The sequence below is a fragment of the Diceros bicornis genome, chromosome 28 (genome assembly GCF_020826845.1).
Source record: "Diceros bicornis minor isolate mBicDic1 chromosome 28, mDicBic1.mat.cur, whole genome shotgun sequence".
Classification (NCBI taxonomy): Eukaryota; Metazoa; Chordata; class Mammalia; order Perissodactyla; family Rhinocerotidae; genus Diceros; species Diceros bicornis.
The window spans coordinates 9265361-9282295 of NC_080767.1; the positions used below are offsets into that span (position 1 = coordinate 9265361).

The 16935-nt window shown below is 44.4% G+C and overlaps 2 protein-coding genes across 2 annotated transcripts; one reads left to right on the plus strand and one right to left on the minus strand.

Moving 5' to 3' along the window:
* Positions 1–1620: 1620 nt before the first annotated feature.
* On the minus strand, positions 1621–6272 carry ALG2 (ALG2 alpha-1,3/1,6-mannosyltransferase). The gene is made up of 2 exons (XM_058523639.1): positions 5879–6272; positions 1621–3207 (listed from the first exon to the last, which is right to left on the minus strand). Exons 1-2 carry the CDS (start codon positions 6224–6226, stop codon positions 2305–2307), a joined length of 1251 nt encoding a protein of 416 aa, XP_058379622.1. The 5' UTR covers positions 6227–6272; the 3' UTR covers positions 1621–2304.
* Positions 6218–15719, plus strand: SEC61B (SEC61 translocon subunit beta). The gene is made up of 4 exons (XM_058523640.1): positions 6218–6697; positions 6886–6983; positions 11783–11884; positions 14807–15719. Exons 1-4 carry the CDS (start codon positions 6695–6697, stop codon positions 14892–14894), a joined length of 291 nt encoding a protein of 96 aa, XP_058379623.1. The 5' UTR covers positions 6218–6694; the 3' UTR covers positions 14895–15719.
* The last annotated feature ends 1216 nt before the right edge of the window (positions 15720–16935 follow it).

The following is a 16935-nucleotide window of genomic DNA, read 5'->3' on the forward strand; positions in this document are numbered from 1 at the left end:
CACAAGATTGCAAAGCCTTCCTAAACCTGAGGCCCTGAGCAGGTGCAACCGCAGGTGCAGAGGGTTTCACTGAAGAAATGCCACACAAGGAGCCTGGTTAGGGCGGAGGCAGACTGAAGAGCGGTAGAGTGGCCGGACTTGGGAACCAGAGAGCCTTGAGTCTGCCCATCTCTCCAGGCTGTGTGACATAGGCAAGTCGCTTAACCACACTCATCTACAGAGGAGAGAATACCTACACCTCATGCAATGAGTTGTCTACTATGCACCTCGTATCATGCGGGCACACAGTAAGTGCCAGAAGCATTACTATTGATAAGGCCTTGGACAATTCACTTTGGTGTTCCATGCTTCTATTTTCCCTAACTTCAGCTTAGTTTTGGAAGCTGCGAACACCTCCTATGCATAAAGCTCCATTCTAGGTCCTGGAGCCAAGAGTTAATGCATCAGAGGCTAGAAGCTCATGGCAGGCAGGGCTCTGCATCCCTCCCAGGTTTGTGGTCTTAATGTCCCCTGCTGGGGCTTAAGACAATGAAGGGAAGTTAAACTTAAGGCCCGTGAACCCATGTAGTCCATTTTGGAAGGATCTGCATAAAAATAGTCAAATGGGCAGAAGCTTTTGTGCTTGGAAACGGTAAGCACCAATCATGGATCAGAGCATGACTGAGTCTGTTTGTCCTAAACCCAGTGGTCAGCGCCACCAGGCCTTTCTGGAAACGCTGCAGTTCCCTGAGAAACACATGCACCAAGCCACTAACGGGGATGACCTACTTTACTAGATGGTAAGCTTTCACAATGCCAAAGAAGAGAGAACTCAACTCAACTTTTCATTCCATAAAAAGACTCAATATATTTGACAATCTCATTTTAATGAACTCCTTTTTGGTATTTTCATTTCATTAAAGCACTCCTGTGATACAGACTAACGTGATAAATTACAACCTGAAATTTCATCCTTTAAAGAACCCCAAAAGAACAATATCGTACTGCAGTATGGACCCACGCAGAACTTCTACAGTAATTTTCAATATCCCCAAATTGCTAAATAGCTGCATTTATATAGCCCATACTACGTGGCAAGTACTGTTTACATATATGAGGGTCATCCATCATAACCACCCTATGAGGAAAGCAGAGTGGGACAGTTATCCCACTTCACAGATGAGGAATCTGAAGCAGAGATGAAGTAATCTGCCCAAGGTCACACAGGCTGTTAGACTCTCTGGTCTGTGCTCTTAGAGCTGATTAACGTGGAGTCTTTGGCTAGTGATCTTTGCTATTTTTAAAAGATGAATTTAGCTTTAAAGGTATGTTGAAAAGTGCTTTATGTTTATTTGTACTTAGACCAACAGTAAATAAAGAACCTAAGACTGGCCAGTGCCAGGAAAGGGCTGGAGTATGTGACAGGGGAGGGTCCCTTCCGGTTTGGGAGGTGGGTGGAGGGTCAAGGAACGCTTCCCAGCAGGGGCACTGAGGCAGGCCTTGAAGGATACCGAGCATGTGTGTCTTACACCCTGCAGGAGCTTACTCAATACAACACAAAATTAACGGAGCTGATGACACAGATGACATTAAAAAACAAACCCTAAATGATGCACACCACATGCGCGACAATACTCCCGCTACATTTCAAAATTCAGTTTATTCTAGTTTCTGACTTCAGGTTTGGCTGTGTACGTTCCTAACAATACCAAAATAGGTCATGGAGGCCAAAATCTAAAATTTTGTCTCTTCCTATGATAAACATCTTTTATTGTTGTGTCTCAGTGTGCAAAAACACAATAAATCATGTTTGTAAAAACATACAGATCATTCTTGCTATGGATTCAGACAAAGTTACAACTAACAAAAATCTCCTAACAGAGGACAGTGAACACGCAGGTGGATTGATTCTGGGAACTGCAGGGACCCTGTACTCATTGTGAAGCCAAATAATCAACCTTGCTGATGACACACTTAAATTATTAAAACAATTAAGGCACGCTATCACTCAAAAGGTATAGGCAGAGCAACAATAATCTAGAGAAAATATAATTATTCTGATGAATGTGGAATTGTACCATATTTATATTTTAATCAACACTGGTAAGACTCAGAATTATTACAGCACAAAAGACACTATTTTTCTGAAAAAGTAGACAGGGAGTGTGGTTATAGGAAGGTGGCTCAGGTTCAAGATTCAAGTGTATTTTTCTTTTAAATCTCTTCTGCACTAGATTCTAGGTTTTTTTTTTGGTTTCAAAACTCGGTCTACAATCCACAAAAATATTAATGAATGTAGCACAAAGGCCTTAAAAAAAAATCTGATTATACCAGCAGTTTGGTGACATATTGGTAGAGCTGTTCTGTAAACGCCTCAGGGGAAAATTTTTCCTTCACTCTGGCTCTTCCAGCCAGTCCCATGGTGGCTTTCAAGGAAGGTTCATGGATGAACTTTTCCATTGCTTCTGAGAAGTGCACTGGGTCTGGCTCACACAGAAACCCTGTGACGCCGTGGATGACAGACTCCAAGGGCCCGCCTGAATTAACAGCGATGACCGGGCACTGCATGTACATGGCCTCCAAAGGGACGAGGCCAAAGTGCTCGTTGCTCGGTGTGTAGAGCACACACGTGCAGCCTCGGAGCAGGGAGATTTTCCGTTTGTCTGAGCAAGACCGCAAGAAGGTCACGGACTGGCCAAGGTCAGACAGCTGGACCACTTTCTTCAATTCCTGATAGTGTTCCACGTTCTCCAGGACTCTCTCGTCATAACCGCCTGCCATGATCAGATGAACCTTGTCCCAAGCTTGGGATGTCAATCTTCCACGCAGCTGTACCAGGGCTTCCAGGGCCAGAGTCAGATTCTTCTTCCTTTCGTATCTGTTGATGGAGAGAAACAGGAATTGTTTTCCCTCAGGGACTAGGTCATCAAGCTTTTCAGGAACAGCTGAGTCAAAGCTGGTGACATTCAGAGATGGGTAGAGGACATCGGGGTTTATGTGAGACAGGGACTTGAACGTCTCCTTGAAAACAGCAGCTGTGAATTGGCTATTGACCACGATGCAGTCTGCCATGCCCGTGGTGTATTCCTCTACCCAGTCAATCGGGGCCCTGTACAGGCGTTTAAGAAAAGAATCTCTCCTGGTGAGAAGCAGATCCGGGAAGTGACAGTAGAAGAGGATCTTCTTGCGCCGTCTGGCCAGTTTGAACACTGGGATACAGGCAGACACCTGGCCAAAGCAAACATCAACAGCAGATAAAGTGACTCGTCAACTACACTTCAACCAAGTCAAATCACAGACACCCACCCTGCCTGTGAGTCAGTGGGCTCCTCACGGGCAGTGTCTGATTCTGCTCTCTGTCCGCCACACTCTCACCCAGTACAATGCCTGGTGTATAGAAGGCTGGTAGACGTTTTCTCCATGTGTGCTAAACATTTAAAGCTGCAAATCCAGTGGTTTCCTCCAGAATAGCACTGTCCAATGGAAATAAAAATCTAGTAATCGCATTAGCGTTAATTTTAATATATTTTACCTAAAATATTATATCAAAATGTAATCAACACTAAAAAAGTTAGAGATACTTTACATTCCTTTTTCCCATATTAAGTCTTTAAAATCAGGTGTGTATTTTACACTTACAGCACATCTCAGACTAGCCACATTTCAAGTGCACAATAGCCACACGTAGCTAGTGGCTCCCACACTGGACAGAGCAGCTCTAGGATCTTTCTTCTCCTGAGGAACTGAATGAATGAACTATAGTAGTTTAGAGTATAGGCTAGGTCGACTAGCTAGCTGTGGCACATGATCAGGTAATCTACCTCTCTCTGGGCCTCAGTTTCCTCTTCTGTAACATGGTGGCAAATACCACTACAAAAAAACCCATATGATTCTTGTGATTATTAAATGCACTGGTATATGTAAAATGCTTAAGAATTTAGCACATGGTATGTACTCAATAAATGTTAACCATTATCATTACTGAGCATGAACTATATGCTGGCGTTACTAGACACTTTCCTGTTGTGTTCTTTCCAAGTCACTTAATCTCCAGCTCACTTAACACCCGAAGAAGGTGAGCTTTAGGGATATTGAGGGATTTATCCAAAGCCACTTAGTTAGAAAGTAGCAAATATGGAACTTGAACCCAGGTCTCATACTTCCAAGTCAGTTTTTCTCTATCCACTACAGTCTCAGCTACCTCATGCCTATTGATCAGTTACACATACAGGATGTTTGGTAAATGTCCATATTTCTTAAAAAGAAATAGCTTTCTCTTTTTTTTTTTTTTGTGAGGAGATCAGCCCTGTGCTAACATCCGCCAATCCTCCTCTTTTTTTGCTGAGGAAGACGGCCGTGGGCTACCATCTGTGCCCATCTTCCTCCACTTTATATGGGACGCCGCCACAGCATGGCTTGCCAAGCAGTGCGTCGGTGCGCGCCCGGGATCCGAACCAGCGAACCGCGGGCCGCCACAGCGGAGCGCGCGCACTTAACCGCTTGCGCCACCGGGCCGGCCCCAGAAATAGCTTTCACACAAGCAAGGATGATCAAAAGCAACTAAGGAATGATAACCAAAGAAACACAAATACAAACATGATGTCATTTCCACCTATCAGTTTGGCAAAGATTAAAATGGTTGATAACATCCAACGTGCACAGGATGTGTAGCATGAACATGCTCTATCAGACACTGTGGGAGAGTAAAGTGACACAACCTCTTTGGAAGGCAAATTTGGCAACAGCTATTGATATTTAAAATGAACTCTTTGACCTACCAATTTTATTTCTAGGAATTTACTCAAAGGACATGCTTGCAGAAGTACAAAAAAAAAAAGGTACAAGGATGTTCATTACAACACTGATCTATTTACAAAAAACTGGTCACAATGTTAGTGACCTTTAACAGAAGAACCTATAAATTATGGTACATTCAAGCAAAAGCGGAATTTCCAGCACTACTATGAAGAGAATGTCTAACACTGATATATAAAGATGTCCCAAATGGGAATTTTTGGTGGAAAAAAAGCAAATTGTCCAATAGTAGGTGTGTCATATAATCCTAATTAGTTCAAGTAAGAAGATATATGTATGAACAGAGACTCATATGCTGGGGTCGCCACAATTTCTGGAAGGCTACAGGAGAAACCGTTAAGAGGGGCTCTCTTTAGGGAGTGGCAGTGGGACCGGACTTTCACATTACATTCTTTTATACTATTTGATGTTTTAGTCTTGAGAAAACATTACTTTTTAAAATAAATTGGGGGAAAAAAAGATGTAAGAAGAGTCTAGAACAGCTAAAGCCTTGATCAGATGGACATTATTTACCAAGCTAAAAAACTTGGACTTTTCTTCAAAGAATAATGGGGAGCCATATTACAGTTTTAATAGGGACATGATATGTTTAGCTTGGTGTTTTTAATATATGACACTGCCGAGCAGGGTGGCCTGGCAGCAAAGGCTACAGACAGTGGGATGCAGTGGCCTGGAAGGAGCGTCAACAGAAATAATGCAAAGAGAGAAGACATACAAGTCACTCGGAAATAAAAGGCGACCGAACGCTGACTTCTAACTCTTGTGTTTCTCAGAGCGAGCCCAAAGGCCCATCTGTTTCAGAATCACCCGATGATCCGGGGAAAATGCAGATTTCGGGGCCCCACCTCAGGGCTCCAGGATGAAAACTCCCGAAGGTGGGGCCGAGTAATCCGCAACTTGAATGTGTCCGCACTAAAGCTGGAGAACCATAGTCCCACTCCCAGCTCTGATCTCTCCATATCAGCTCCGATGCCTCCGAATCGCAGACCGGGAGAGGTCATCCGAGGTCATGCAGTGCACCCTCCATTGCGAGAAAAGGAGGCGCGGCAGGGGCCGGGCGTGGCCGCACTCGGGGCCGCCTCACCTGGTCGCACACGACCACGTCGAACTCCACGTCGGCGAGGAACAGCACGTAGAGCGCCAGGAAGATCATGCGCAGGTAGGCGCACACGGCGGCGCCGCGGCCGCCCCAGCCCAGGCTGCGCGGCAGCCAGTCCCCGGCGCAGCGCACCGGCAGCTCGCGGCTCTCGGCGAAGCAGTGGCCCGGGTCGTAGTGCGCCGTCCAGATCTTCACGCTGCATCCGCGCGCCTGCAGCGCCAGCGCCGCGTCCAGCACCAGCCGCTCGGCGCCGCCTACGCCCAAGTCCGGGTGCAGGAACAGCACCGACGGGTTGGGACCCGGGTCCTCGTCTTGGCCCTGCTTCTCCGCCATAGCCCCGGAAGCCGCACCGGCGCCCCGCACCCTCAGGGGCTTCTGCGCATGCTCTTTCCCCCGGCTCTCCGCGGGCGGCCGCGGGGGCCGACCACGCCCCGCTACGCGTGCGTCTGTTAGGCCACATCAGCGCAAATCTGTGGGCGCCTAGTAATTGCCGGAGAAAATGTCTCGTCTGACCATGGTTATAGTCTCCCTTTGGTAGGGACTGGACTCTAGGGAGAACGCTGTGATCCAAAGGAAGGAGACAGAAGGTCTGTGCTTCCCACACAGCCGCTGACCAAGTCGCCTGTAACAAAATTTCTACAGGCATATAGTGGGACAACCCAGGCGTCCCTGGAGTCAGCGAGGACCCTGCCAGCAGGCCTGGGGGCGGGGCCTGAGCCCGTCTCTCCAGCCGCCGGTCGGTGGAGGGGTCCTCGCTTCCTGCCGTCAGTTTCAGGTCCTTGCCACTGTCCTGTCTCCAGCATGGTAAGGCGGCCCCAGCCTTCCCTCCTTGGTCCCCGCCTCTCCCAGCCGCCCTGACTCCGCCAGACGGCGTGCCCTCCTTCCGTGGCTCCCTCGCTTTCCCCAGCCTCCCGTGCAGGTGCGGTCTCGGCCATCAGGGCCTGGGGTCTGGGGCCGGCCGGCGGCGCTCACCCCTCTGTCTCCCTCTGCAGCCTGGTCCGACCCCCAGTGGGACTAACGTGGGATCCTCTGGCCGCTCTCCCAGTAAAGCAGTGGCCGCCCGGGCGGCGGGCTCCACGGTCCGGCAGAGGTAAGGATCCTTTCGAACTCCTCGGTTGTGGGCTCGGAGAGGTGGGGCCTAAGAATTCGCTGGTCCTGAGAAGGAGCCCTCGGGCTATGGGGTTCACAAAGGCAAGATGAGCCGCAGGTGACGCGGCCGGAGGGAGAGTTAAAGAGTTTTTGGTCTTTTGTGTTTCAAGGGAGAGGCAACATTTTTTTGGTTTTGCTCAGTTCTGGGCACCACTCTTTAAAAAGGAAAGTTAAAGTGGAGTAGGTTCAGAGACAGTTTTGAGAAAACTGTCATTAAACTGATGTTTCTGGACCTGAACTCTGCACTTGTATTTCTATCTGGAGGTCCCATACACACTCCAATTTAACATGGCTTGTCCGGCACAAAACTTAGTCTCTCCTTCCACCCCAGCTCCCTCCCCGCCTCCAGTTATATCTGTTTACTTCCATATGGCGCTGCTATAAACTTGTTCACCCAAAGCCAGAACTTCAATATCATCTTGGATTTTTCTTATGCTCTATCTCCAGTCATTTGCCAGACTTTAAATTACACATGAAAACCTTCTCATCAGTTCTTTCCTTTTCCATTTCTTCTGCCTCACTTTAGCCCTCAACTTCTCGCATCTACACTTTTGCATTTTCTACTAACTTTTCTGCTCTTCAGGTCATTTGCACTCCAGTCCATCCTCGGCTCTGATTCTGTCACACTTCTGCTTGGTTTCTCTGTTAGTTTGCGGTTGTTGAACTTTAAAAAAAACAAAAAAGGGAGGCCGGCCCGGTGGCGCAAGCGGTTAAGTGCGCGCGCTCTGCTTTGGCGGCCCGGGGTTCGCTGGTTCGGATCCCGGGCGCGCACCGACGCACTGCTTGGTAAGTACCATGCTGTGGCGGCGTCCCATATAAAGTGGAGGAAGATAGGCACAGATGTTAGCCCAGGGCCGTCTTCCTCAGCAAAAAAAGAGGAGGATTGGCGGATGTTAGCTCAGGGCTGATCGCCTCACAAAAAAAAAAGAAAAAAAAAAAAGGAATACCAGAGCACTTGGTGGTCTTTTCAGCCTAACTGCATCTGTGCTGTGATCCAGCAACAGTGAACTATTTCTGTTTTCTGAACTCACTAGACAGCCTCCCCCATTTCTATTTATTCTCCAGATTAAGCTCAGTGGTTATTTTCTCTTGAGGCGGTCCCTGACTCTGAAAGCAGCAGTAGCTACTAGTCTTCCCTTTTGTTCCTAAAGCATTTTGTTCATAATGTTGTAATAGCATTTATGTTTCCATATTTATCTCCTTCATTAGACTTGGACAGAAACTGCTCAAGTCATCTTTATCCTACTGTAAGGCCTAACACGTAAATGATGAATAAATCAAGGAATCAAGCAACATTGTTGTCGTGGTGTTTTTGAAGGAACTAGTGGGGTTTTATCTAGAGAGGAAAAAGCCTTGAAGGGGGAAACCTGAAAACTATCTTTAATGATGTGAAGAGAGATGAGACTTTTATTGTTGGCTAGAATAGGCAGATCTAAAACTGATGATTTGAACTTACATGAGACTGATTTCAGCTTAAAGAAATTCTAATAGAACTGTCAGAAATGGTAAGATTATCCTGAACGATTGTGAGTTCCCCGTGACCGAGATGTTCAAGGCGAGGCTGGAATGGACCAGCTGGACAGTGTGTCAAGCTGTGGTTTAGGTTCCATGTGCTTGGAGTGCTGTCTCATTCCCACCCTGAATTGCAGAGATTCTTTGTGCTGGAGTGGAAAATATGTACAGTTCCTGTGGGAGTGGGTCTGGTTGATGAGAATTGGTAATACTGTGGTAGGGAAGCTTGGCCATCTGAGAACTTTTAAAGAAAAAAAAGAGAAGTCATATACTTATCAAATGTAACTATGATAATGAATAACTTAATAAATAAAAAATAAGTGAAATGGAGAAACTTAAACATTTGAGGACAGATGCATCTTTTCAAGTTGTGGGTGTTGATGTCATCTTTTAGGATCCACTGTGGCTGGGGCTAGTGTCACTAGACAGATCATGGTTGTATGTATTGAGTGTTCCCTTCTAGAATTTTGGCACTCTTCATGAGTGTAATGTAATAGGTATTGTCTGTCTAAGAATATATCCCTGCTTTGTAAGTCTGTATGAAAAAGTTGAAGCTAAGCGTCTAAGAAGTTGAAGATAATGCTTTGGATTATGTAGTTTGTAGATTTGCATTCTCTCTCCATGCTTAATAGAGTTAGTACCTTGGAGAAGAAATGGTATGGGATTTACCCTCAGGCTGGGGTTGAAGTCCTTGCTCTGCTTGATAAGTATAAAACGGAATTGCTATGAGGATGAAAGGGAGCAATAATGCCTTGTAAACTGTAAAGCTGTGAAGCGTTACACAGTGTTCAAACAGGATAAGACGGTGGAATAGCCAGGGATATTAAGATAATCATCAAATAGTTATTGAGGGAACATGCCAGACACCATTCCAGCTCTGAGGGTATCTCTGTGAACAAGATAGGCAGGACCTCATGAACCTTATATTCCAGTGTGGGAGACTGTAAGCGAGGCAGATAAATAAATAATGTAATTTCAATGCATTCAGTAAGGGCTGTGAAGAAAAATAAAGCTGGGTGGGGGACGGAGAGTGGTAGGGATGGGGTGTTCAGAGTAGGTGACATGAGTAGAGACCTGAAAGAAGCAAGGGAGCAAATCATGCAGTGGTCTGGGGAGGCACAGACTTACTGGACAAAAGGAATGGTCATGTGTAAAGACTCTAAGGTGGGAATGGCTTCTTCAGGGAGTAGCCAGAAGGCCGTCGTGTTAGAGCAAAGTACGAGAAAGGTCAGTTATGAAAACTGTCGTGTTAAGGTATAGGAAGAGGGGGGCAGTTACACAGTGGCCAGAAAAAAGAGTAAAATGGACCCCAAATAGAAATTTAAGAAATTAAATTGGGCTCTGTTAACCTCTACCTACTTCCCAGTGGAGGAATGGGAGGTATTTTGAGTACCTTTTGATATTTCTAGGGGCGCTGATTTTCAAATCCTCTTCTGTGTCTCATATGCCAGCAGCTGTAAGAAATCTTAAAAGAGGCCCGACTGATCTCTTCACAGCACCTGTAATTTCAGGAGACTTTGAAGACAGGAACTGGAGTAGAGGGGTTGTGGAAATAGTGGAAAGTGCGTGGGTCCTAGTCCTGGCTCAGCAGTGACTTACTGTGTCTACACTGGGCTTACTGTCTAGCTCAAGTTCCTTTTTATGAACAAGGAGGAAGATTTCACGTACCTGTCCCACAGATAAAATGATGTGTATCTCTGTGTGTGAAAGTTCTTCTAAGTGTATGAATTACTCTCTAAATCCCTGTACAAGTATGTTTGCTGTTTACAATCAGTTTTCCTATAGAAACAGTCATACAAATGGAGTTATGAGTTCCCAGGCCACCACGTAGCCCATAATTAACATGTTTGAAATAGAATCTTTGCAATACAGTAGACCCAAATTGTTGTTTGACACAGATTGCTGGCAGAGTTCTAGCCTGAACACAGCTGTCTTTGCTGGGACCAGAACGGAACCAGGACTCCACCCCTCCACTGCACGCGGCAGAGCAAGCTCCCTGAGCTCTGGGCCAGTGCTTCTTGCCTTCGGAGTGTGGGATAAAGGCCATGGCAGGGTGAGGGGAGAATTAGGTCCAGAGTTGGAAGGGCAGTGAGAAGAGATGATGGTGATAGGGTTTTCACTTCTGGTTTCTTCCTATATGTCCTTCTCTTTTAAAAAATCCAGAATCAGCAGCCCACAGATTTGGAGTGGGATTTTAAGGGAGGGTATACTGGGATCTGGTTAATGGTGAGGGGCAGTGATGGCTCAGGGCTTTCCTTCTCTCTTCTACCTTTCCTCTCACCTAGCATTCCTGAGTTGGTGATAAATGGGCTAAAGAAGATTCCTTATGACTTCTCTCACCACTTACTTCTTACTCTCGTGTTGTGCCACTCTAGCACTGGGGTGGGGCTGGGAGTGGAGTAGTGCTGCGTGGGAGGATAGTTGCTGGGTAGGGTTCCCAGTGACTGAGGGATTCTCCCAGAGAGGAGGGACAGGATTCCCTGGGCCTGTTCCTGCTCAATGGCGTAAGTGTTCTTTGGCTACTTCTGCATGCCAGGGCTGCCTGCATCACACAAGCCTTGATCCCCTTGTACTTTTTCACATCCTACCTCTCTGTCAGGTATGTGATCAGTATATCAAAATAGTGAAAAGAGATTACAAAATAATTTTTTATAAAATGTATACTCTGTTTTGGGACCTGTATACAAGTAAAGCTTAATGTGTTTTGTCTCTTTTATAGCAGATACAGTAATTTTAAGACATATTTTAAGGTTGTCATCTTATAAGAGATTATATATTCAGGGCATTTTTAAGCAGGGGTTTATTACTTGACTTCACAAAAATATGTGTGAAGAGAAACTGAAATGCACTGTCCAAATGAGGTGCCCGTATGTGTGGGCAAGTGGATGGACTCTGGTGTCAGAACTGGGTCCACATCCCAGCTCGGCCCCTGCTGGCTATCTGGTCTCAGGCACTTCACCTTTTCTGAGCCTCATTTTCCTTATTTATAAAATGGAGGTGGTAACCACTTTTCAGGGTTATTGAATGCATTAGCATATGGCAGGTACTCAGTTCATGGTGGTTAGTTATCATGATCAGTGGAGGAAAAGCAAGAATTTGGAGGGGGGATACTAACAAAGAAAAAGATTTTTCTTTTTGTCAGTTCTTTAGCAATGTAATGGTAGCATGTTATAATGCTGTTATAAGGGTTTCCAAGAAAAGGCTGTTTATAACATTTTCCTGTTGCAGGAAAAATGCCAGCTGTGGAACAAGGAGTGCAGGCCGCACGACCTCAGCAGGCACTGGGGGGATGTGGCGATTCTACACGGAAGATTCACCTGGGCTCAAAGTGTAAGTGTTGGGAGCAGACCTTGTGTTTCTGTCTCGTATCCCAGAGCCGTCTGGCAGCACTCGCTCTGCCACCAGCGCTGCTTGCTTTGATGAGATTTACGATACACTAGAGCTTCATTTGTGCCAGGCGGGCTGGGTTTGGTTTGCCCATATATCAACTAATTAGTTTAGGGCCTGGAATGACATCTCTTCATGGATTGAGTGAAGGCAAGGGAAGAGCGTCATGTAGCTATGTCAAAATAAATGATGGGGACAGAGAGAACTGGAGGGAAAACTGCTCAGTCAGGTGAAATTGCTCTTGATTTGGTGTTCCCGTCCCACACTGAGAAATAGGAGAAGCCACTTGAATAGGAATTGGGTGATTTTTCAAAGCTCTCCTGGAGACGTAAGCTGATATTGTTACAGCCTAATGGAAGTTTCTCCATTCAGCTGTGTTACCAAAAGTTCTTTGGCCTCCTTGCCTTTGGTGAGTGGTGAGTACACCCCGGAGAGTGGGTGTATCACTTTCCAAGTCTCAGGCCTGGGAGGGCTCATGAGGTGATGGGAAATGGGCATCCAGGGGGCCTCTGTCCCCATGGCTTGCTCATTTCATTTTCTGTGGTTTCCGTTACTGTGTGGCAGACCTAATCCCACAGGTTTCTGATCACATAGGCTCCAGGACACCACTGCTTAGAACTGTTTCCTGACTAAACGCAGTGGCTGAAGAGTTAGCATGATGACAGCAGCTCTCATTTGCATGGCACCACAGGTTCAGAAGCTCAGGTTCAGAGAGGCAGAGTTACGAGTCAAAGACAAACAGTGAGAGCTGAAACCAGATGTTCTGACTGTTAAATTCCGTGCTCTTTCCATACTGCCTGTCTGGTAGAAAAGAGACAAGATCAGACTTATTTGGATTAGTTTAATTACCTTGACCAGCAACTTGGATTGCAAATTTAGTTTATGAAGACTTCCCTAGAATTCTTGAGACATGGTTTTATTTATTGATTGATTTCCTTTTTTTCTGTTAAGTTGAAAACTTGTAAGGTGAGAATGTATTTAGGAAGTAATTCTTGGGGTTGGGGATGTGTGAGTTGGCAGCTTCTGACAGCCTTTTGGTTTTTGCTAGAGGTAGTTTTTTTGATTATCTCAGAGAGCAAGTTTGAAGCCCCTTGCTCTTCAGGGTGTCCAGGGGACAGTTCTAAACCCTTCTCAAGAAGGTGGTAAACTCTGTTCTCCTGTGGGCGCGTCTGACTTGGGTTTGCCCTGGGCTTTCTGCTGTTGTGCAGCCGGGCTTGCTGGCTGCTAGTGCGTGAGTCCTCCCAGAAATCGATAGAAGCTGTTCCTTGAAGCGTCCTGAACCACAGTCTCATCACACCAGAGAGAGAGGTTTGGTGAAGGGACACAGTGGGGAATTCTTATCCACACAGCCACAGCCTGGAGCAGTCAGGCAGCATCTTAGAGCTTGTTGTTGGCTCTTCCTAGGAGTTTAGAATTTTTTTTTCAGGTTGATAATAATAGCATTTCCCGAAAGCCTACTATAAGCCTGCGTTGTGTGTGTATTAATCTATTTAATACCTCAGCAACCCTATGGGAGAGGTACTGTGGTTATTCCCACTTTACAGATGAGGAAGCTGAGGCTTGGAGCAGGTAAGTCACGGGGCTGCAGTCACAGCTAATAAGTGACAGAGGTGGTTTCCAGACTCTGCAGCACTTTGACTCTGAGAGCAGCTGTCCCAGCTCTGTGCTCTGTGGCTGATGTTACTGTAACGTTGCTTTAAGTCGGGGCGTATGATCAAGTGCAACATGGTGAAGATCTCTTCCCGTGTCCTTTTAAATTGCCGACTCCTATAAATGTACACATTTTGGAAGAACAAAATAGCGTGGCATGTACGTTGTGTGTTGTTTATTGTCCACCAGTGGACTCTGTTATCCTGCTGCTCCACAGGGTTACTCCACGGCCTTGATGATTATAAAGCTTTCTGGGGTCTTTTCCATTGTCCCCTCCCCATTTGTATCTGGGAGGTGAAGTGAGACATCTTGAATTCTCCAAAACTGGTGTTGGCAAGGAGAATCAAAAAGGCTGGCCCGTAACGTTTCACTCAAGTCGACATTCACAGGTTGTGTAAAATCAAGTTCTCCCTTTAAAAAGTCCATATACTAATTCCCAACTTCAAAAACATTTGCTTTAGGGAAGCACTGATGAGTAAAATCTATTTCCTTCCTATAATAAACTCATAAATCAGACTTAGCACATGTTGCCTAAAATGTTTGCTCCTTAAAGACGGGAACCTTAAAGCAGTACAATAAGCACTATGTGTGGAATCAGAAAACCTGAGTTCAAATGTCTCTTTTCCATTCTGGCTATGTGTTCTTAGGCAAGTAATAGTTAATCTCCCCGAGCCTCAGTTCTCCTTATTTATAAAATGAGGTTAATGTTTGTTTCACCTGTGTCATGAGTTTGTTGATCAAATGGGATCATATATTTGAAAACACTGTAGCTTATAATGTGACATTCATCTTTGTATGACTTGTATATTGTGGTTAGACAATGAAGATTATCTTTAAATAGATCTTAATTAATAGTTTGGTAATTGGATCATTTGCACTTAAAGAATTTGGGAAATTTTTCTTACTACTTTTTATTATGGAAAATATCAAATATGTGAAATTAGAGAGACTTGTGTCTCCAAGACATCAGATCATTTTATTTATACATTAGTATGTTGTACTAAAAGACAAGGATTCCTCCTTTCTAAATAACCACAGTGCTATCACCACACCCTCAAAATACAATAATAATTTGGGAATATTTTAAATGATGTAAAGGATATTCTTGGATGAATCTTAGGTGCCCCCCCTTTTCCTCCTAGGCAATCTTTGGTATTACAGATATAATGCTGTATTGTTACTAAAAGTAAGCATCCCTTCTCTTCTTCTTTGCAGTGGCCCTGTTCCAGTATTGGTTATGAGTCTTCTGTTCATCGCTTCTGTATTTATGTTGCACATTTGGGGCAAGTACACTCGTTCATAGATTCAGCTACATCCATCTGTCTGTCATCTGAAGAAGAAGGAAAAAAACCCAACATATCTTGGACCAAAAGCATAGTGATTTTCTGTTCATAAGAAAGAAATTTTCTGTAAGCTTGCTGTTTTACAGGGAACTTAACAAGAATTGATTGTAAGGAATCAATTTTTTTCTGTGGCTATATAAACTTTTTAATTCATTTATACCAAGGCTAATTGCTGATGCCTGACTGCTAGGGCCCTTACCTTAGTCTGTCTGCCTTTAGGTTTTCAAGTAAATATGTAGAAAACATGTCTTGTGGAGATTGTTTTCTTTGTTGGATCGCCAGTTCCTCACGTGACCATGTAAGACATTCAAATCCAAGATACTGTAATTGGTCTTGGCTTGTTTTCTTCTAGGTATTTCACTCCTGGTGATTATCGTGTAGGGTGTTCTGCGGTTTTTAAGGAGTGTGCCTATGACTCCATCAGGCAGATCTGTGTTCAGAGGCATCTGGTACCCAGGGGAGTAGTCATAGAAATCATAAACCAGAAATCTTGGATGAAATGTTTGCTCATCCTGTTCTTTGTCTCTAAAACCATAGATAATATTTTTGTCTCTTTTCTCTCCCTGTTCTTAATTATGTGAGTGTAGACCAGGAGTTTCCATCTGTTTATCACTTGTTGCTAAACCTTTTTTGAAAGAATTCATTTGATAAATTGGATTTATCAACTAAAATTTTGTTTTCATTTTGAAAATTAAAGACCTTTCTAATCAGAGTGAGATACCAGCATTTCTAAACTGAGTTGATATAATTCCAACCAAAAATAAAAATTTTTGACGTTTCCCTTAGCTTATGCTGCCTTTCTGGGTCTACCTTCCTAGGTAGACCCTGGGAGATAACAAGAATAGCTCAAAGGCACACACTCCAGGGGTCGAAGACCCTGAGCCAGAATTTCTAAAGAGCACGGGACCCACGTGAGTCCAGCAGAGTCACGAAATGACAAAGAGGTGTCTTAGTTAAAAGACAGATAACTTAAAAAATATCTTTCTCATAAAGTAAGCCTATTTAAAGAAAAAATTCCTAGAACAGTTAAGCAGTTTCACAAATGTTTTTCTTAAATCCTGGCTGTAAGGTAATTTTAGGTCCAAAGTACCCAATTTAAATGATGAAAGTATGTTATCTTTAAAAAAAGACCTCCTGGGGCAGTATATGGGTGACTGTGCTCATTTAAATCCTAACGAATGCCAGATTATTGGGGAAACATGATGAAAAACTGATTCCCTTGGATCCTGGGAATTGCTTATTGCATGAAATAGGTTATCTTCAATTGAAATTCAGGGGGAAAAGTCTCCATTTCATTTGGAAGAAATTAAAGATGATAGTATCTATAATGGCATTTTTTTTTCTGATATTCAGGTTGATGGTCCCAGTAACAGCTAAATCTGCTCCTTTGTCCAGAGTCTCGTTTTCTCTGGGGGAGATGCTGAAGCCACTTGGGGGTGCTATTTGGTTGTGAGGGTACATTCTCTCCACTGCACAGAGCTGCCTGTTAGTCCCTTCTGCCTAGCAGTGGTCTCTAGTGGACTGATAGCTGAAAATCACTCAAGTTTTTGAGCTAGAGATTTATAAGAAAATGCTGGTTTTCAGTGGCAGAGCAAGGAGATGCTTCATTCAGCAGAAGGAAAATTGGAGGTTGTGCATAAAGATGTACAACATCTATTATGTAGCTACTTTTGGCTGTGATGATACAATGCTAATACCATAGCTGAGAATGTTAGTGTTCAAGCTGTTCCTTTCTCTCTTTTTTTTTTTCCAATTTTTAAAAGTTATGAAATACACATAACATAAAATGTACCATCTTAACCATTTTTAAATGTGCAGGTCAGTGGTATGAAGTACTTTCATATTTTTTTGCAACTGTCACCACTATCCATCTCCAGAACTCTTTTTTTTTTTTTTTTTGTGAGGAGATCAGCCCTGTGCTAACATCTGCCAATCCTCTTTTTTCTTTTTGCTGAGGAAGACTGGCCCTGGGCTAACATCCATGCCCATCTTCCTCCACTT